We start from the raw sequence: 20,023 nt of genomic DNA on the forward strand, positions 1-20,023 counted from the left end.
TTCTCAAGAGAAAACACGCCAGAGATTAAATTAAATGCTTCAAGCATGCCTGGCATGATTGCACCGTGACTAACTTGAAGAACTTTGGATTGGTTATAATCTTGTTTTAAAGGCAGGCGGACACAAGCTATATATACATTATAAACACAAACCCTGGTGTAGACATAAAGCACTGCCTTTAGGGGACTTTGCCCAGTTGGATATTGTGTTTCCACCCAGAAATAGCAGTATATACACTGAGATGTACTGCAAGAAAGAAGGGGACTTAGTGAAGGTTTTTCTTAGTGTAAGCAGTACATTTCATTCTAACATGTTTGTCTGACAATATAGTGGGATAAGTTCCAATGCACTGGGAGAAATAAATATAGTGCCATCTAAATTTTCATTCAATCATTCATCTTCTAACCGCTTCATCCTCTTGAGGGTCGCGGGGGGGCTGGAGCATATTCCAGCTGACATCAGGCGAGAGGCAGGGTACACCCTGGACAGGCTGCCAGACTATCGCAGGGCTGACACATAGAGACAAACAACCATTCACGCTCACATTCACACCTACGGACAATTAACCTAGTCCCCAATCTGCATGTCTTTGGACTGTGGGAGGAAGCCGGAGTGCCCGGAGAGAACCCACGCTGACACGGGGAGAACATGCAAACTCCGCACAGAAGTGCTCCCACGCCCGGGATCGAACCGGCAACCCTCTTGCTGTGAGGCGAGAGAGCTAACCACCACCCGACCGTGCTGCCCGCCATCTAAATTTTGTTCTATAAATTTTTCACTTAAATATCTGATAACGAATAAATACCAATAAAAAATAAAAATCTAAGCTACCTATTATCAGTACTACATAATGAGAACAATCACAGTATTCAGTAAGGAATGATACAGATACAGATTTAGATTTTTGTTTAATGGAACACATGGAATACATTTTAAGCTCCTGCAGATTTCACTGTGTTAGTCCTTCTCTCAGAGCTTTCTGACCTTCCTACGCTTTCTGTGGCTCACTGGTTCACAGTAAAGTTTTAAAAAAAATGGGACAGTAAAAGCTGTACTTTTTGGCTCCATACGACATTCAGAGCATATCTGTAATTTAGAGTCTGATTGACTGCGTGCGGCTCTCAACAGAAAGCTAGCAGCTAACAGTGCAGTGTAACAGTGCTAACAACTGCAAGAGTGTTGCTAGATCTAACGTTGTCAACCTGGGGGATACCAGGGCATTAGGACGTCACGATGAGGCTGTCATGATATCTGCCGTAATCGCCATATGAAAACAATGCAGTGCAATGGCGATTTTCTAGTTAGTGGGATACTACATGCACATGCAGTAAGACCATCTACTGGAGATCTGGAGATCAACACACACAGGGGTAGTGTTACTTCATTCTCGCCTCAGGAGGCCATTACTCCATGATATCTTTACATGGCAAATAGTGGTTTGCTGATATATTAATCCCATCAGTAATTTCCAAAACAGCAGGGCACTGTTTTTTGGCAAACATACAGGGGAAGTTGTGCATTTTTTAGGAAGTATATATATGGAGTTGATTTCAACATTTTTGGTGCTCCAGTGAGAAGAGTCTTAAGCACCTTTCCCACTGCATAAAAACACGCTAACACCCACTAACACCTGGCTTTGTAATGTAATGGGAAGGTCACAATTGGCATTCACACCTGGGGTCAAATCACTCTGCAGTTCAAAGTTGTTTATCAGCTCCAGTTCCAATCCACATTAATTGGAACACAACGTCCAGGTGAACATGGTAATTTTGCCAGTGAGATGCAATGACACACCACCACAAAACACCATGCATTTTTTTCCTGCCACCATGCTGCTTTCTGCTGTTTGCTAATCTGTTATGAGACACCAAAAAAACACCACACACACACACACACACACACACACACACACACACACACACACACACACACACACACACACACAAAGAAAGGCATAGTCATCTGCTGCAGAGCCATGTACACAGCTCTGGTCTACTGGCAATGGGAAAGGAGTCTAATGCCTTTTTAGCGGGTTTTCCCATGTTTTAAAAACCCACATACACTTGCTAATTTTGGTGGAAAAGTGGTATTGTGGACCGATATGACCTGCAAGGTGACGGTCTCATGACTGACAGGGGTAGTTTAACTAGCAGTATCACTAACAGTCTAACTGGCTGAGTCTTATGCTGACTGACTACTACTAACCGTATGACCTATTACTGCAGTGTTATCTTGTAGACTGTACCAGCTGAGGGTTTGACAGAGTTTTCCTACTGAGTTTGTTTAAAATAAATATGAATACAATGAGCACATTTCAGTCTAAACTGCTAATTAATAAATTAGATTTGTTGTGTTTTTACTTTTATTATCTGATATATCTCTGAACAGACTTTCTGGACTGAGCTGATAGATGTCTTTTTTGGACAACAGACACATATTATAGCATTTGCAGGAAAACAATGTGATCATAAAACAGACATGGTAGAGTTAACTGTGGTTTTAAAAACCTGATAAACTGGAAGTTGTTGGCATGAATAATCATAAAGGGTTCTATCAGGGACACTGACTCAATAAAAAATAATGTTTTGTTTGTTTTTCTCACAATTATTTTTTGACATTTGAAAATGTTTACATAGATTTCAACTTCGGCTATAAGGCACTGCTTTGTCAAAAGTAAATATCAAAATGAAGCACGTTGATGAGGTTGTTAGGTCTTTACCTTTTCTGTAGAGAAGAGTGTACATTTTTTTTAATGACAAATGTGTCATGAGCCTCCTCACTGATCATCGTCTTACACTACTGCACAAGCTTAAAATGCACCTGTCCCGTGACCTTTGTCTTGCAGGTTGTGTATGTGGTATTGACTCAAGTTGAACCACAGGGGCTCTGTGTGCATGGCAATAAAGGAACATGCTATTCATTGATGAGTTTATAGAATCTACAGTATAACCTGCTTTGCCTTTTGTCCAAGAAAACATTTTAGAAACAGATGATAGGTGTGATTGGTAGTCTTTGCCTTCAGAGGAAGTTGTTTTTAGTCCTCAAACCAGAGTTTCAGGATGATAATTTGTTGCTTTGTTTCCTCCTCTGCTGTTTCGTCTTCCCAGGGCTGTTCCAGAGGGCCATTGCACAGAGTGGCACAGCTCTGTCCAGCTGGGCTGTAAGTTTCCAGCCAGCCAAGTACGCCCGAATGTTGGCCCGTAAGGTGGGCTGTAACTTGGAGGACACTGTGGAGCTTGTGGGGTGCCTTCAGAGAAAACATTACAAGGAGCTGGTGGATCAGGATATCCAGCCAGCCCGCTACCACATCGCCTTTGGACCTGTTATTGATGGAGATGTTATACCTGATGACCCTCAGATACTTATGGAGCAAGGTATTAATTCATTTTGCTTAAGAGCCAATGGCTAAGATTGCCCTTAAATTTTCACCTAAGAAAGCCTGAGAAAAAATAATGAGTTGCATAAAATTTCCTTTGGATGTTGGTAGGGGAAATTCTTTGCTCTCTCAGTGTTTGTCCTTGTCCACTGGAATTTGGCATTGATAGAAGGTCATTAGTAATTGTTGCCCTCAGAAATTTTATCAGACCCATACCAGTCTCTTAAAAGTTCATTTATCTGTGGAATATGAGACAATAGCTGCATTTGTGGTGACTGAAGAGGAGTAGAAGGTAGGACACATTTTTTAGGAAGGGGAAAACCCACTGGACAATATGAGTGATGCATAACTTGTGAGAGCAAACACCATCAGTCTATCTTCAAAATCTCTGCCAAAACTCAAACACCAAACTATTAATTTAATTTACTTATATTACTGAGTTGTTCTGCTGAATTTGGCATCATGTTTCACTCAGTAGAACTCCATTGTCATAAATCTGCAATGATAAAAATAAGTAAAGTGCATTATTAAGATCTTCATCCTTTAAATTTCTCACTTGCAGAGGTCAGTTTTCAATAAGATTTAGGGGTGCCAAATTATGGTATGTCTTTTCCCCAAAAAAATGTTCCTTTTTAAAAGGTTACTTTTTGTCGTTTCACTCATAGTGACACGTAGTCTGAAATTAATACAGAATTATTTTAAAGCGGAGCACCACCTAAATTAGGAGTTCCAGTATGTTATTTCCATGGCCGAGAAAAAGTCTATGAATATTTGGAAACATGAGCTACTCTCTCTCAAAGCCAGAAACCAGAGAGGTTAGTCTCAAACTTGTGATGCCATAGGAATATAAAGTCTGAAGCTGCTCCATAGACAATGAATGGGAGGCTGAGCTATGTTATGACGGTATCTACCTTGTGAGCCTTAGTCTCAACACCTAGGCAAGGAGACAACCTATCAGGCTTTATGTGATGCTCCTATATGAACCTCTTAGTTTGGGGGAATATTTTGCATAAGGGACGGACTTAGGCTTAAAACTTCAGGTAATTTATGCAACCGGGCACATCAATTTCCAACAGTGTTTTTACCCTTTATTTTTACTGTTTAATAACTATCTGCACCATCTCTTTCAAGGTGAGTTCCTCAACTATGATATTATGCTGGGAGTTAACCAGGGCGAGGGCCTTAAGTTCGTGGAGCTCATCGTGGACAACGAAAATGGTGTTCAAGCGAATGACTTTGACTATGCGGTGTCCAGCTTTGTGGATGATCTCTATGGCTACCCAGAGGGCAAAGACATCCTCCGAGAGACCATCAAGTTCATGTACACCGACTGGGCCGACAGGCACAACCCAGAGACCCGCCGGAAAACACTTTTGGCCCTTTTCACCGATCACCAGTGGGTAGCACCAGCTGTCGCAACAGCTGACTTGCACTCCAGCTTTGGATCACCGACATACTTCTACGCCTTTTACCACCACTGTCAGACAGAACAGGTGGGTCTCTGGATGTCTGGATAATGGCAAATGTATTTTATGGATTGTCAATAATGATGAAAGTTACAAAATTCTGTTGGCTTATTCTTTGTCTCGCCAGGTAAAGCTTTCAGTTGCTACTCACAGAGACAAAACCACAAAGCCACAATCTGAGATATCTCGAGATTATAAAGAATTCATTTTATGTTTTAAAGTGCTACTGGTAATTTTAGCATTTTTATATCAGTTACTTGTACTGTATCAACTCTGAAACAGGGGTGGAGCCAGACGTTGTAAAACTTCAGAGCTCAGCCAAAACCTACTGTGCTCCGGGGACGTGCTCCCCTGGGGAGATTTTTTTCCCCCATTTGCTACAGCTGCATGCTCTATTTTTCAAGCCATTTAAGATAATAGAATTTTTAGAAATCTCTACATCATTTGGGAAAAACATGAAAAAACTCATCCATTAGAGCAGTGATACCCATCTTATGGCCCGCAGGCCAAATCTGGCCCACGATAGGGTGCCACACTGGCCCACCAACTATTTTCTAATTCACAATAAAAACATAGTGATTCACACTGGGGATTTTTTTCAACCCTGAATATAAACAAGGTGGTAAAGTGTGTAAACAAAATCTAAATAGAGCTTGTTTATCAGTGCCAGGGGAGGATCCCCCAAAGCCCTGAGCTTCCTCACTTCCCTAGAAACTGGCCCCTGGACTCATTTTGCAAAAGTGGTTCCGGGTCTGTACCCGCCAGCTGACTTGGGCCCTTCTGTTTAGAGTTTGTGTTCTCCCAGTATCAGCGTGTGTCTCCACCTACAGTCCAAAGACATGCAAGTTATGATGTGGAGGATCCGGATAGGTTCTGGTGACTTTAAGTTGCCCATAGCTGTGAATGTGTGCCTGAATAGCTATTGCCCAGGGTGTATCCTGCCTCTCACCCAATGTTAACTGGGACTGAGGATGACTAATTTTGACTCCTGCCACCAAAAAACAGGCAAAATTGTCTGATTGTATTATTTTGAAGTTGTAAGATATAGGTATGACTGGAATGTGGTGTAAACAGCATTACTAATCTTTACACTTTGATAGAGTACAGTAGAATGAATGTTTAGCTGACAAATCTGTGACATTTGAATCCGTGCCATAATAATCTGGGCTACTCCAAATAAAAATTAAGGATCCCCAACAATGCAAGTAAATTCTATATTCAGTACTCTGAATTGAGTATTAGGACAACAGAAGAATGTTTACTCAATTATATTAGGTTTTTTTTAGGGAGTAGCAGAGTAGGATTTACAGCAAGTGCATATGGTATATTATTTATTTATTTATTTATTTTGATTACATTAAGTTGAAGCTCTAAAGGTGCTTTCAAGAAGTCTGGTTCCAGATTCCTGGATCATCCTCCACACCTCTGATTGGGAGATTCAAATAGTCACAAAAAATATGGATGAGATCGTCTTAGCTGTACATAGAATTAACTACTCATAAATTGTCTTATTCTTTGATCATCATAAAAACTGTTAAGGTAACTACTCTTAACAGCTGCTACTGGAGCCCCTTTTACACTGCCTAATCATGGCGGGAATATCACCCCGTTCTGCAGCTTGCCTGTAATTTGCACATTGAATGAATATCACATACTGTACACTGAAAAGTATTGTATTTCATGTCTCCATCTGCTGGTGGGCCATCACGATAAGAGTATGTATGCATAATATGATGTTAATTCCACTACAGAAGGGACTTGATGATCCCTAAAATTAGGTTGAGGAAAAATTGATATATTGATATTGGTATTGTGTATCAGTCAAATAAGTTGTTACATATCGGCATATCGATAATTGGCAAAAAAAAAATCCAATATTGTGCATCCCTTATTTGAACTGAATGAAAAGAAATTTTCCCCTCACTTTATTTGCGCAAATTTGAACTTGTTTTACATCTGTGAACTCTTGTTCATCTTGTTTTTCTCCACACTGGTTGACTCTGTAAATTCTGGTGAAGACGAGTGTGGAGTTAAAATATTGTCAGCTCATGCGGACATGTCTTTGCTTCAGTTTGCACCATCTGGAGCAAATTATCATGTTTTTGCATCCATTCGCAGCTCCCTATTGTCTTTGTATGCAATTGCACCACCTCTGAAATTTGCATTTTCCTCGGCTTGAGCACACCTTAAGGCTTTAAATGCACTAAAAGAATCACTGTACACAATTTAATTTTCTATAATTACTGTAATCCAAAAAGACCATCACTGAAGAGCGGGCAGCCGGTAGCCGCCTCCACAGAAAGTTTTAGAATGGGTTTCTTTGTGTCACATTTGGGTAGAGATCTGTGTGAAACTTAATTGCTTTGTGAAAGGTAGGCAGATTGCCTTACAGTACAAAGATAACACTTCATGGCACAAAACAAGGTCTAATTTTATTCCAATTACATTATTGTTAGTGACTACAGCCAAAGAAGAGACACTTTTTTGAGTTCTGGCTTCCTAACTCCATTCTCCTGGTTTGACTTGTATAACTACTTTCTGCATATTTTGTTATTTGCTTATACACAGCTACACTGACTAATTAGTCCTAGTTCTTAGTCCTAATACAGTACTGAAAAAAAAACTGAGGAGTGGTGATTAATTCCCCACATTTTCTTTTGGCATATTTTTCATTCAACAGGCTACAGCGCATAACGTGTATTTCAACATTTTAGTTTAAAATTCAGCCCAAAGCCATCCTCTTCTGTCTGCGCCATTCCTTTATTCCCCATCTTGTCTCTCTCTGTAATACAAAGAATAATGGGCCAGATATGGCAGGCAAAATAATATTAAAAACTTATCTCATTTCCCCTTTTCTTTCTCAAAAGTATTGTATCTTCCCAGCTTCTTTGATCAGCCTGTGTCTGTGTATGGTCAAAACATCCACTGTGTGTCAGCAGCAAAAATAATGCCTTTCAGTGTCCTGTATCTGTCACATAAATGTAATAATACTGATCTGATTTGAATCATCTGCTGCTCATTAGGTACCACCGTGGGCAGACGCAGCACATGGAGATGAAATCCCGTATGTGTTTGGCCTACCGATGATTGGACCAACAGAGCTGTTTCCCTGCAACTTCTCCAAGAATGACGTGATGCTCAGTGCCGTGGTTATGACCTACTGGACAAACTTCGCCAAGACAGGGTATGATGCCATGACAAAAGTGGCCACTAGGGGCTAATATTACTCACTGTCTGTGTTATCCCTGATGACTGGGGCAGTGCCATTGTGACTTTGACAAAAACCTGTGTTCAAATAAGCTAGTTTGAAAGTCCAGGTTTACGCATTAAGAGCGCTGACTGAAGTAGCTGTAGCTCAGACTTACTATATACCCATTTTCTAACTAGTATGTATGAGAATTAATTGTAAATTAATGGCTTTAGTCATTCATCTCAGTTTTGATGTCTGAAATAGTTACAACCAAGTTTTGTCAGTGGTTTAAGGAAAGAGGATAAACAAAGCTCCAATCAGCAAGAGTGCATTTTTGCAGCCTGGGGTGGCTTCTTCTAATAGTTTCCAATAAGAGTTAAACATTTTGCTCACTGCTTTTGTGTCACTGAGAACCTCCCATTTTTCCCTTCTTGGCGCCTCGTATTTTTTGCTGGAGCTCCCTGAACACCTCAAGCTGAAAAAACTTCAACTCAGAGCCGGAAAGTACCCATCATCATTGGTGTTTTTTCCCTTTGTTTAATTAGATTAATTAAGAGGCAGGCCCTTTGTGGTGTTGACGACAACAAGTGGTAGGGTACATGGTCTGTGTTTACGTAACATGAGCTCACTTTAATCATTGCCCTGGGAAAGCCGCTAGACATATCTTAGCAAACTATAGCCTCAAGTACTTTCTAACTTTTTATAAACTGTAATTAGGCCAGACAGTTGATAGCAGATTGTCTCATCTGACTGACTCATCCTATAGATTTGTTTCTCTTTTTTTTCTTATTAAGCAGGTATAAGTGTTATATAAATACTATAAAAGTAACAAAATGCTCAATCCACAGAGAAATGCACACAGTCTTTTTTCAGTATCCCTGCCTGTAAATAAGCCGTCAAGGCTTCTGTGAAGTTGTGATGTCACAATTATACTATACAAAGGTGGAAACTGCCACTAGAGTTCTGTTGAAGTCATTCCCTGGTTGCAAAGACAGTGCAGAGACCCAGGAGCACAGATGTGGAAGACCCGGAAACACTGACCAATCAGAGCAGACTGGGATTTTTGAGAGGGGGTCTTAAAGAGACAGGCACTAAAACAGAGCATTTCAGACAGAGGGTGATCACAGTTACATTCAGGCAGACAGTATTAGAAAAATAATGTGTTTTTTGAACATTAAAGCTTGAAACCCCAAATAAAAGTATGAACCTGATGTGCATTATATGGGATCTTTAAGATACAAATTCGTGAGTTTATTTTACAGCAAAATAGCGTTTAAGATAAGTGTGGCTGCCTAGTGACAATTAAAAAAAAAAAAACGTCAATCAGTTAATACACTTACATGCACTTATGTAACTGGGTTATCTTTAGTTTTCTCCAGTAAGCTGATTTCTTAAATGTCATGTAAACTAGAAACTTGGTTTCTGTAATGGGGTAGGGGGATTAGAGAAACCTAGAAACCCGGTTTACCCTGGTCGATTTCTCCTGGGGAATAGCAACGTCTTGGCTATGCATAGGGGAAACTGGGTTTCTCATCAGCTTTTAGAAGTATGTATGTGCATAACAAAGACTTCAGTCAGTGGAACAGTAGCAGCAGAGTGGGTGGATGAAAGGAGAGATCATTACACAGCAATGTATCCTTGCATTTAAAATGATTCCAGTCTGAGTCTGACTGGAACTGGACTAACACAAAGAATACCAGTCTCAACTAGTTGTTACCACTGCCGAATGTTTAACTAATTGTTATATCCGTCTTCATGCTGTAAGAGAAAGATATACACATATATATATATATGTGTGTGTGTGTGTGTGTGTGTGTGTGTGTGTGTGTATAAATCAAAAACCTGAACTGACACAGCGTCTGCTCTCACTACTACAATTAAAAAAAGGAAGCCATTGCTCCAAAATAAGGTCAGAGGTAGAGGAGAAGTCTGATTACTGGTCTCCTGCATGAGCACTAACAGGCTGTCATGCACAGAGAATGTCTTTTGACTGAAATATGTTATTCTCCAAATGATCTGTCCAGTCATTGTGCATGGAGCATGCTGATTTATAAGCATGTCCATAAATAACATAGTTACATAAAGGTTAGCCACAGGGTTATTTAAATACTTTTTGCCATTTGTTCTGTAATTGCTCTTACAGCACATGCAATTACACCACTATGAACTAATTGATAATTTCATTGTAATTGTGTTTCCTCAATAATAACCTATATTTGATGAGCAGGAGTGGTGAATTATGCTATCGTGTTTTATGAACTGTACAGTGTAATTGGTATTCTATGCAGATACCCTCTACATATCTTCAAATACATTCTTAATTAATGGTCGTAGCCTGAAGAGTGACATTCTCGGTGGGACAAAATTAAAATCCCCCCCGCCCTTCTGTCTCATGCTGCCTTAGAGCATATAGTCATGGCGGTAATTGTTTTTCAACAGCGTAATGGGGGGACATTGGCTTTTTCTGTGCACTGCCCAGTAGCCCTGAGGGGGAGAGAAAGGCACTAATGATCTACATATATAACCCCAAATTGACGTGGAATGCCGGGTACCTGGGAGATTTATGCCGCCAATTTGAATGGTTAAGCGTGTTCCTGATGAGGTCTGGCTGGCTCCTTATGCCGCTCTCAGACAATGGGGCTCTCAGTGGGTCTGAATGGGCCTCCATAGCTCACATGGCTGGCTCTATTCTGCTCAGATTAAGTGTAAGGGGGTCTACTTAGCACAGGATCCCATGCAGAATGTGCATGAGCTGTTCAGTATAAACGGAATATAAGGGGGAGTTCGTATGGGGCTGCAGACCTGCATTTACATTGTTGTGTTATTATGGCTTTATTCTTATGTTTACCAAAAGTAGATGGCACATAAGATTAAATAGTTATTTCTTAGTTTGCTTTATAGCAGCTGCTGAAGCATTAATGGAAGTTATCAGTATGGTTGAACTGCATCTTTACCCAAACATATTCCTTTGGCTGGAAGCTTCTTTTTATGTATAAATTATATATAAATGGGTTCACTCTTAACAAGACATCCATAATTTAAAAACTGACATGCTAATTTTTCTTAGCCTTTGAATAAAACTTCAAATTAGAGAAACTTTTGATGTTATTAGCTATCTTAAGACCTTTTCATTCAATCAGAATCTTTAGAAAACCAATCATCTGTGAGCAGTAATACCCCTTTTGACCTTTTTTTGATTTTATCAGGTGTGATATCTCAGAAACTGTTGATTAATATTTGATGAAACCTGGGGGCTGCATCTCAGCACTGCATTCCAGTATTTTCATAATTACACTGATTAGCCTGAGGGAGATGTTACACGTAGGTCAAAATTAAAATTTTAATAAACAGACAGTCCCAAAAGGTCCACTCCACCTTTAGTTTAACTTTAGTTCTTTCTGTCCCCTAAAGTAAACAACTACAGGGTAACATAACCACTACTGATTGGCGAAGAGAGGACTGCATCTTTCATGGGGGGCAACGTATCTACTGCTGCATTGTTTAAAATGCACTTGCGTAGTGCTCTGCTATAAACCCATCAGCAGATCTCACCTCTCTGTGGATTCCTTCCTTAGAAACTCTTTCCTCCTTTACTTTTTCTCTTAGGGATCCAAACCAGCCTGTCCCCCAGGACACCAAGTTCATCCACACCAAGCCCAATCGCTTTGAAGAAGTGGCATGGACACGCTACAATCAGAAAGACCAGCTTTACCTGCACATTGGCCTGAAACCCCGGGTCAAAGAGCACTACCGGGCCAACAAGGTACAGTTAGATATTGCTATAATGTACTTTCTTGTTGTGATTCAGCACTGTATTCAACACTGTGAGTGCTGAATACTTACGATAGCCATCCTGGAATGGAATACACAGATTTTGGAGAGGAACATTGGCAAAGCCAGCTATCTGGGTTTTAATAAGTTTTATGGCACTGGGTCGCTTAAAATTAGGATAGATTACAACAGTAACCTATGATACACAGCTAACCAGCACTGGAACAGGACAAATTTAGAGGATCAGATAAAACGTATCAACAGCCCAGTTACTGACCAATCAGATCATGTTTGCCCCTGTCTCAGTGTCTCCTGTCAACACATTCTCACTCCCAACTCATCAAAAATACCAATGCTTGGTCAGTGGCTCTACATGTCAAACTATGATGCTCTCTGTACCCCTGTTGCTAGTGGTGGGTGAAAATGAGCAAATAATTTTTTTGAATGACTGTATGTCCAGTTTGTATCAGGTCAAACCAGCACATCGAACGCCTGAGTACTCATCAATCCTTTTCCCATTCACAGACTTGCTGTTATTGTACTACGGTACTTACTGCTGAGACCTTCCCCAGTCAGAGCTAACGGCAAGGCAAATTTATTTATATAGCACAATTCATACCCAAAGGCAACCCAAAGTGCTTTATGGATAAGTCAAGTCAATGTTACTGCCCAATAACAAAGCATGCCTAAAAGGGCTGTACAAATAATACTTTCAATTCAATTTCAGTTCCAATTTGTTCTATAAAGTCCAGTATTATAAATAACAATCAGCCTTAGAGGGCTTTAAAGACAATGGTGCATTCATGTGCTCTTCGGATGGTCGTTCTTAGGTGTTCATTAGCTGTTGTTGTAAGTTGGAAACAACGCAGAGGCTACAAAGAAGTTATGTTGTATTTTGTCACTCAGAGTATTGTATGACAAGTAGCCAAGGAAACAGATCAGGTGACCCATGCAGTATGATCAGAAACTAGTTTTTCAGATTACCACACGAATGCAGTCAAGGCTCAGAGGTAATCCGGGCCTCTGTTACTTGCTCCTCAGAGACAATCAAATTGTTGGTCAGTGACATTTCTGTAACATTGTATTGAGCTTATATAGCCTATAGGATGCTGAATCAATGCATTAAAATGAATATCTTATCTTTATTAACATGAACAAATAAATGGCAGCTGGTAATGCATTAAAGAGTTTTGTGGGGTGGGCAGCACTAGCTGAACTAGAACTAGATCATGAAGTATCAAAACAAAAAGTTGGAAAGGTTCGATGTATTTACATGTATCAACTTGGAGGAACCATTACTGTGAAAAGAATTGGCCTGCCCATCAATACCTCTAGTGTCAGTTTTGGATGTTCAAGGACGGTGCGTTAATTTCCACCTGCTACATGCATAGTGTCTTCAAAAATAAAATTTCAATGTATAGCCTACATAGTTTTTAGATCTACTTCATTAGGTTCCAACAACTTAACTTGGTTAAGGTTTGATCAAGGTTTGAGTTCAAACTAAGTACATTTATTACTAACATAACGTCACATAAGTCACGTAGCATACTACCTTGCATAGTTAAAATTAATCTATATTGAATTTTGGTTTCACACATGACACAAACAGTGGTCTCCTGGGTGAAATTTATGTGCTTGTTTGACCACCCCAGCCTCCACACTACGCTGACTTTCTTGCTTTTTACACTATGTCAGTTGCTAAGGGTGCATTGATATCAGATGCCAAGGGCCACTGTCAGTGTTTGACAAGTTGGGGTTTTGCTACTATACATCAGAAATCACTTTGCTTTCCATTATAATTATGTAACCAGATTAATAAGCAATACTTATATCTGCAGATTAATTGTGCTCAAATTATTTTATTTCCAAAAGTAGCAGTGTAGCACCTACATTCCAAATCATATCCATGCAGCTCACAATAAAATTATGATATTTGATGCCACTGATGATACTTTGTGAGGGTCTTTTAGACTTAAACTATGGTAATTGCCTTTTTTTTTTTAAAGCCTTCCATCTGCACTCTCCGTACTCATTTTTTGTTGCCTTATTTTACTTTATGCAAAGCAAAGCTTCTGAATCATAAAAATTCATCTGAGATATTAGTATCCAGCTTGTCAGTATGACTACTGTACATTCTCATTATAATACAATGTCACTGACATTGGTATGCTCTTCCAAAGATACTTGTCATTTATGGTTTCTCCTCATTTTCTCTCCCACATCATATTTTCTGTCTTCTTCTCAGGTCAACTTGTGGTTGGAGCTGGTTCCCCATCTGCACAGCCTCAATGAGGTCACCCAGCTCATCCCCACCACCACCAAGGTTGGCACTAAATTGTCTATATCTCACCCTGCTTCTAAAAATTAACTACCTGAGTCGTTCCCTTTACAGCAAAGGTTTTGGAGTAGACCCAAGCAACTTAAGAGAGGAATTTTAGGATGCAATATTCGGATTGTTTGTTGACCCAACTCTTGTCCAATCCTGCCCTCAAGTGCCCCTTGTGAGCTCCTGCTTCTGTGGTTAGACATGATATGATAGACATGGTACATATATTAAGTGCTCTAAGAACAGATGCATTCCAAGAGAAAAAGTCTCAACCCATATCTTGGCCTTCTATGTCTGGACCATAGAATTATTTCTCCTAAGTGAAAACAGAATAAATGAACATTTCCTATTCGCAATATAAAAGTGTGTGAGACAATAGACAGCAGGCTCGACAGTATTACTTTTAAACCACTTTCATGAGCGTCTCTATATTGGCAAGTAATTAAATTATAACCAGGGTTTTAGAACTAGTAAAGAGTCATTTAAAAAGACACTACAGTGACTTACTAATACAAAGAATCAGCATTAATATTTTTTCCACCAGCAGCCAGATTCACATTAGTTCAGTTTTAGACACTGTGAGTATATGAGTAGATATTTGTACTGCTGCTACTGAATTCGACTCTGAACTAGAAAGAGAACCAGAGATTTGTTAGGATCATCCTTTGAAATTTGGGAGTACATTGTGGTGCAAACCTGCCGGCCACCTGTGTGAGGTTTTTGCATGTTCTCTCCAAGCCTGTGTGGGGTACAACCTGTCAAGGATGTACCACACCTCCTGCCCAGGAAGCTACTTCCAAGTGTGGAAATGGCCAGGCTAGGTGCCTCCTCTTGCTGTAATGTTAAAGCTAAGCTAAGATAGCCACCTTCTGGCTACAGCTCCGTACTTAATGCACACACATAAAGGACAAAATCCTAAGGTGCAATATGACCAACAACAAAACTCTAAAAAAAACCAAACCTCTCAGATAAAGTCTTCAAATTAATTACATACTGACCATTGTTCTTTCTGTCTTCAGATCCCTCCACCAGAGGCTACCAACCGTACTCCAAAAACCAAGGTTCTGGTGACCAAGCGCCCAAATCCGACTCCGTTCCCCACTGAGACCCAGGACAGCCACAACCAGCCACATCTGGTGGACCAGCGTGACTACTCCACTGAGCTGTCGGTGACCATTGCTGTAGGAGCTTCCCTGCTTTTCCTCAATATTCTGGCCTTTGCCGCCCTTTACTACAAGAAGGATAAGCGCCGGCATGATGTCCACAGGCGCTGCAGCCCTCAGCGGAGCGCTGCCAATGATCTCGCTCACACTCAAGAGGAGGAGATCATGTCCCTGCAGATGAAGCAGCACTCAGACCTGGACTGCAGGGGGGTGAGCGACTCCCTGCACCCGCACGACGTAGTGCTGAGGACTGCCTGCCCGCCGGACTACACTCTGGCCATGAGGCGCTCACCGGACGACATCCCACTCATGACGCCAAACACCATAACCATGATCCCCAGCACCATGGGGGGGCTCACCTCGCTCCACTCTTTCAACACCTTCCCCAGCAGTGGGCAGAATAACACCCTGCCCCACCCACACCCACACTCACACTCCACCACCCGGGTATAGCCATGTGGATGCACCCACGCAGGCAGGACTCTGATGGCTGAGGCAAAAGCTAGCACCACTGCTGCAGCAGAGACTTAAGGCCGACATGCTGACAAACACAGATATGTCAGGAGCTGTAACGCCAGCCTGGAGTTGTCAGACACCCATGGAATTACACTGGGATTGTACAACACCCTGTTAATACCTGAGGGAATATAGTCAAGGGATTTCTGGGGGTTTGGACCAGAGGAAAAAAAAAAAAAGAATAATTATGTTTTTGTAGAAAAATAAAAGACAAGCAGAAAAAAGTACAAATAAGGAGTTGAAGAAAAACAACCTCACAAGCTAAAACAAAGAGGATGATGTTTTTTATTATTATTTTTGTTCTGATATTGCAGCAAAACAAGGTACAGTAAACTACTTTTTCTTTCTAGCGACAGATATGGCCTTCGGGATCTTTTGACAAATGACTGCTTGACAGTATTATCTGGAAGCAGAACAGAGCATCAGACACACCTCGGAGGTAAGAAGAGGGGAGCACTTTGTAAAAGAAAGAAAACATATTGTTTTCCTTTGGCATCACACTGCAGATTACTCTGTTTGTGGGGCACAGAGTAGACGCGGCGCAAACCAATTTAGGCATGTGTTAACTTCATAAATGGAGGCTATGTAAGATAAAGCAAAAACAATTGTTGAATAGAACAAAGGAAGGACTGGAAACTCCAAGGAAAAAAAGATGCACAATGGAACCATTTTGCGGAAAAAAAATGTCACAGATACTTTTCATTCATTTATTTTTGAGGATCGGGAACAATTTTATTGTATAGAACCTATTTACATATCTAGATCTGTACACTAAGCACCAGGCTGTTTCAGCCCTCTTCTGTTTGCGGGGGGGGGCATCTATACTGCAAACCTGCCAGCAGGACTGAACCAGTGGGAATCGAGGATCCACCTACTGGCTTTCTGGCAGTTCCAACTTCAACACAGAGAGCTGGGGGACAAAGGATAATTGGATATTTTAGCACGATGCGCATGACAATTTATCTGCTTGATGGCTGCTCTGCTGATTATGTCATTATTAAGAATAATTTTCACCCTCTCCCTTGCATTGGAGCAATTTCCAACGGATTTCCTGATTGGATTACAGGAAAACACACACCCTCACAGGACCATGGGAAATGCAGTTCCAGGCTGTGGATGTTGTGGGTTGGAGTTGGGGACAGAAATGGGAGGGGCTGGGGATATGGTAAAACTTTCTTGCATAACATAATATAGCTTGAGTGGAGCTGGGCATATAAGGACTAGTTTTGTACTCTGTGTGTTGGTACTACTTTTTGATAGTGGTTAAATCACATTACACTGTATCAATCAAACTCATTGTACCTTCAGTTGAGATCAATGTTCTTTGCTATTCTACCTATTGGACCACTTTACCGTATAGAAGTAATTACCTGCACTGTTTATTCCATTGCCCACTTTCTTTTTCTTTAACTGGAGGGCGTGTTGATTGAGTGATGCAGTGGATGCCCATTGGTCTAGAAAAAAGAGGGTGAAAGTAGGGGAAAATATGGTGAAAGAGTGAATCTCTGGGCTATGTAGCTTTCCTTTTCCTTTATCCAGCCAGGTTCTGTAGAGCTGTTTAAACATGAATGCCTGTACATGACTTGTACAAGTCAAAGGCCAAGCACAGACAGATCACACTGGGTAGAACTCTCTGGAAATGCACAGCAGGTGGACATGAGGAAGAGCTAAGGTCAGGGTAGGCCAATTCCCATGATGTACTTTGCATCTAGTTTTCATCATTAGCCAAGGTTGATCATTTTTGGAGGCACATTGTGTTATGGGAGGAAGAAAGAAGAAAGGCCTCCCATAGCCGCTGAGAGCCACAGTCAACCCTCTTTACCTCACTTTGAAGAGCTACTACTTTTCTTCTTTTGGCCCCACTCTTTTTCTACTTAGGATTCTCTACTGTCTCATCTTTTCTACTGAGCTGACAGGTTGGGCTGTTTAGCAAAACGGTTTCCCCCTCGCACTCACACCGTCTTCAGTTTACCGTCTCCTGCAAGAATCTCTGCCATCGCTAACATCTTTAGGTCAGTGAAGCCTCGGCAGCTAACGATGTTTGCCACCGTAGTAGGAATGTGTCATGCAGCAAAGCAGACTGCAGTTGGATCTAGTCGCTTAAGAGTCATTGCGGGGGTAAAGTGGTGATCTACAAAACAGAGAGAGAGGAATACCCTAGATGGCGAGTCTATTGTGCTCAGATATAGAAGTCTGAATGCTGGCGCAGAGATGCTACTTGGAAAGCTGAAACGCTTGTCTCCCTGTTTTCCTTTCACTAAAGTGTAGATGTGTGGAGGCCTCTGTTGTGAGAATACATCCTGCCCCTTTTGGCTCGCTCACAGGCACTGTGCAGTCATTCAAAATAATGAGTGCAGACTACTGTTACCCCATATAACACTGCAGCAGACAAGATGGATTGGGACGGGGACGGGGGGGGGAGGGGGGGTAAAATCTAGTCTGTCATAGGGAGTGTTGCTTTTTGGGATAAGATTTAAATTGAATAAACTAATTACATCTGTTTGCTCCAGATTGTTTCTCTGGATGAAATGAACCGCCAAGGCCTGATCTGGGATTTAAACAAAAGGAAGATTCCAAGGCTATTATCACACATCATCCTCATGGGCTGGGGACTTTTTTTAAATACCCTTCTCTGTAAAAACAAGCCAACAAAACAAAAATAAAAAAAAAAGCGTGAATTTCCGAATCTGGGGACGATCTGCCCTTCAGGTCTATTGGCATTGTATCGACAGGCCACTAGCTTTCCAGCTCTAACACTCAGCCTGTCTGTTTCTGATTGCCCACACACACACACACACACACACACACACACACACAAACATATGCAAATGAAAACGTGTGTGCAAAAACCCTAACACACAACCACGCACTAAGTGATTAGGCTTGGGCTTTCCAAGGGTTTTGGTATCTACTAAAGGTATTGTATATAGACTAACACCCTGATTGCTTGCACTTGGACTCAAGATTTATTAGACCCATATAAAAAGTAACCTGACCTTGTTTTTGTAATCCAAGCCAATGGCTGAAATACATTTCACAAGATGTGTTGGTGAACCTTGGAAGAAAATGAAATGCTGATAGTCAGTGTTTAGAGCATTTTGATAACAGCAAAAAAAAAAAAAAATCTTCCATGCAAGACAATATAATTGCCAAGAGGTTCTCACCACTTCCATAGTCATTTTGAAATATACAACACTGTCTAACTGTCAGCTATGCTGGAATCAGACTACACAATTATGACCATTCCTAGACCTAGACTTATTTCATAATGTTAATCCATAGAAGCACAGAGCACCACTTATGCACTGATGTAAACATGCAAAGCAAAAGAGGAATGATATTTTATTTCATTTCAGTGTACCTGTGCACCACTAGACTTTCACCCTCGGGTCATGCATCACCCTTTGCACATATTCTGTGAACCCAAATGCTCACCATCTTTTTTACCAGTTGGGGAGGAGAAAAAGCTCTAAGTAACAATAAATTGGTTCCAGATTCACTTCCATTCATAAATCTGTGTGTAAATATATAAACATCTGTTGATGGCCTATGTTTGTTATGTAAATAATGAATACTGCAAGATAGATGAGTCAGTTCGTACTCATCTCCAGGTCATCGAATACCGAAGCTTTGCCAGACCCCTTAGCGTGAGATATCGATGCCAAAGGCACCCTTTAGTATATTTATGAGATGCACTGGGTTTTATAATTCACTCTGATCTAAACCCATCCATGGCAATACACTGAGAGCAACTGACATATTATAAAGAGCGAGAAAGTCAGCAAAGGGATGTAAGAAGGAGGTGGATGGATCAAACAAAATCAGACTTTCACTCAGGAGACTGCAGTTTGTGTCCTGTGTGAAACCAAAAGTCAGTGTTGTTTTAACATAACATGACAGTATTTAAGTAGCCTACCTACATTCTATGTAAAAGCAAAAGTTAATGTTGTTTTACTGTAATGTTACATAATTTACCTACAGTTGCCAAGTGTTTATGTCACATACCTAACCAAGTAGTTTTTTGCCTAAACTTAACCACAACATTAATGTTGTGTTACAATCTGTTTTAGCTGTACATCACTATAGATGCTAGAGAGTGCGCTGTGCATCACTATGAGATGCCAAGGGGTGTGACAAAGTGGGAATCAGAGCAGGTTGTTGGCATCCAAGGTTTAGCTTACCGTATCTCCACTAAAAACTTTAGGATCACCTGAT

At 40.8% G+C, this 20,023-nt stretch overlaps 1 protein-coding gene across 2 annotated transcripts in view; it reads left to right on the forward strand.

Moving 5' to 3' along the window:
* nlgn1 (neuroligin 1) overlaps nucleotides 1–18,207 on the forward strand; it is a 528,571-nt gene extending 510,364 nt beyond the window's left edge. For both annotated transcript variants that reach the window (XM_049588039.1, XM_049588040.1), the window contains 6 exons: nucleotides 3,108–3,374; nucleotides 4,508–4,869; nucleotides 7,866–8,026; nucleotides 11,639–11,795; nucleotides 14,049–14,126; nucleotides 15,149–18,207. In XM_049588039.1, coding sequence (XP_049443996.1) covers nucleotides 3,108–3,374; nucleotides 4,508–4,869; nucleotides 7,866–8,026; nucleotides 11,639–11,795; nucleotides 14,049–14,126; nucleotides 15,149–15,745 — 1,622 coding nt within the window. In that variant the 3' untranslated portion in view covers nucleotides 15,746–18,207. The remainder of the gene's footprint in view (nucleotides 1–3,107; nucleotides 3,375–4,507; nucleotides 4,870–7,865; nucleotides 8,027–11,638; nucleotides 11,796–14,048; nucleotides 14,127–15,148) is intronic.
* Nucleotides 18,208–20,023: the final 1,816 nt, after the last annotated feature.

The sequence above is a fragment of the Epinephelus fuscoguttatus genome, linkage group LG10, assembly GCF_011397635.1.
Source record: "Epinephelus fuscoguttatus linkage group LG10, E.fuscoguttatus.final_Chr_v1".
Taxonomy (NCBI): domain Eukaryota; kingdom Metazoa; phylum Chordata; class Actinopteri; order Perciformes; family Serranidae; genus Epinephelus; species Epinephelus fuscoguttatus.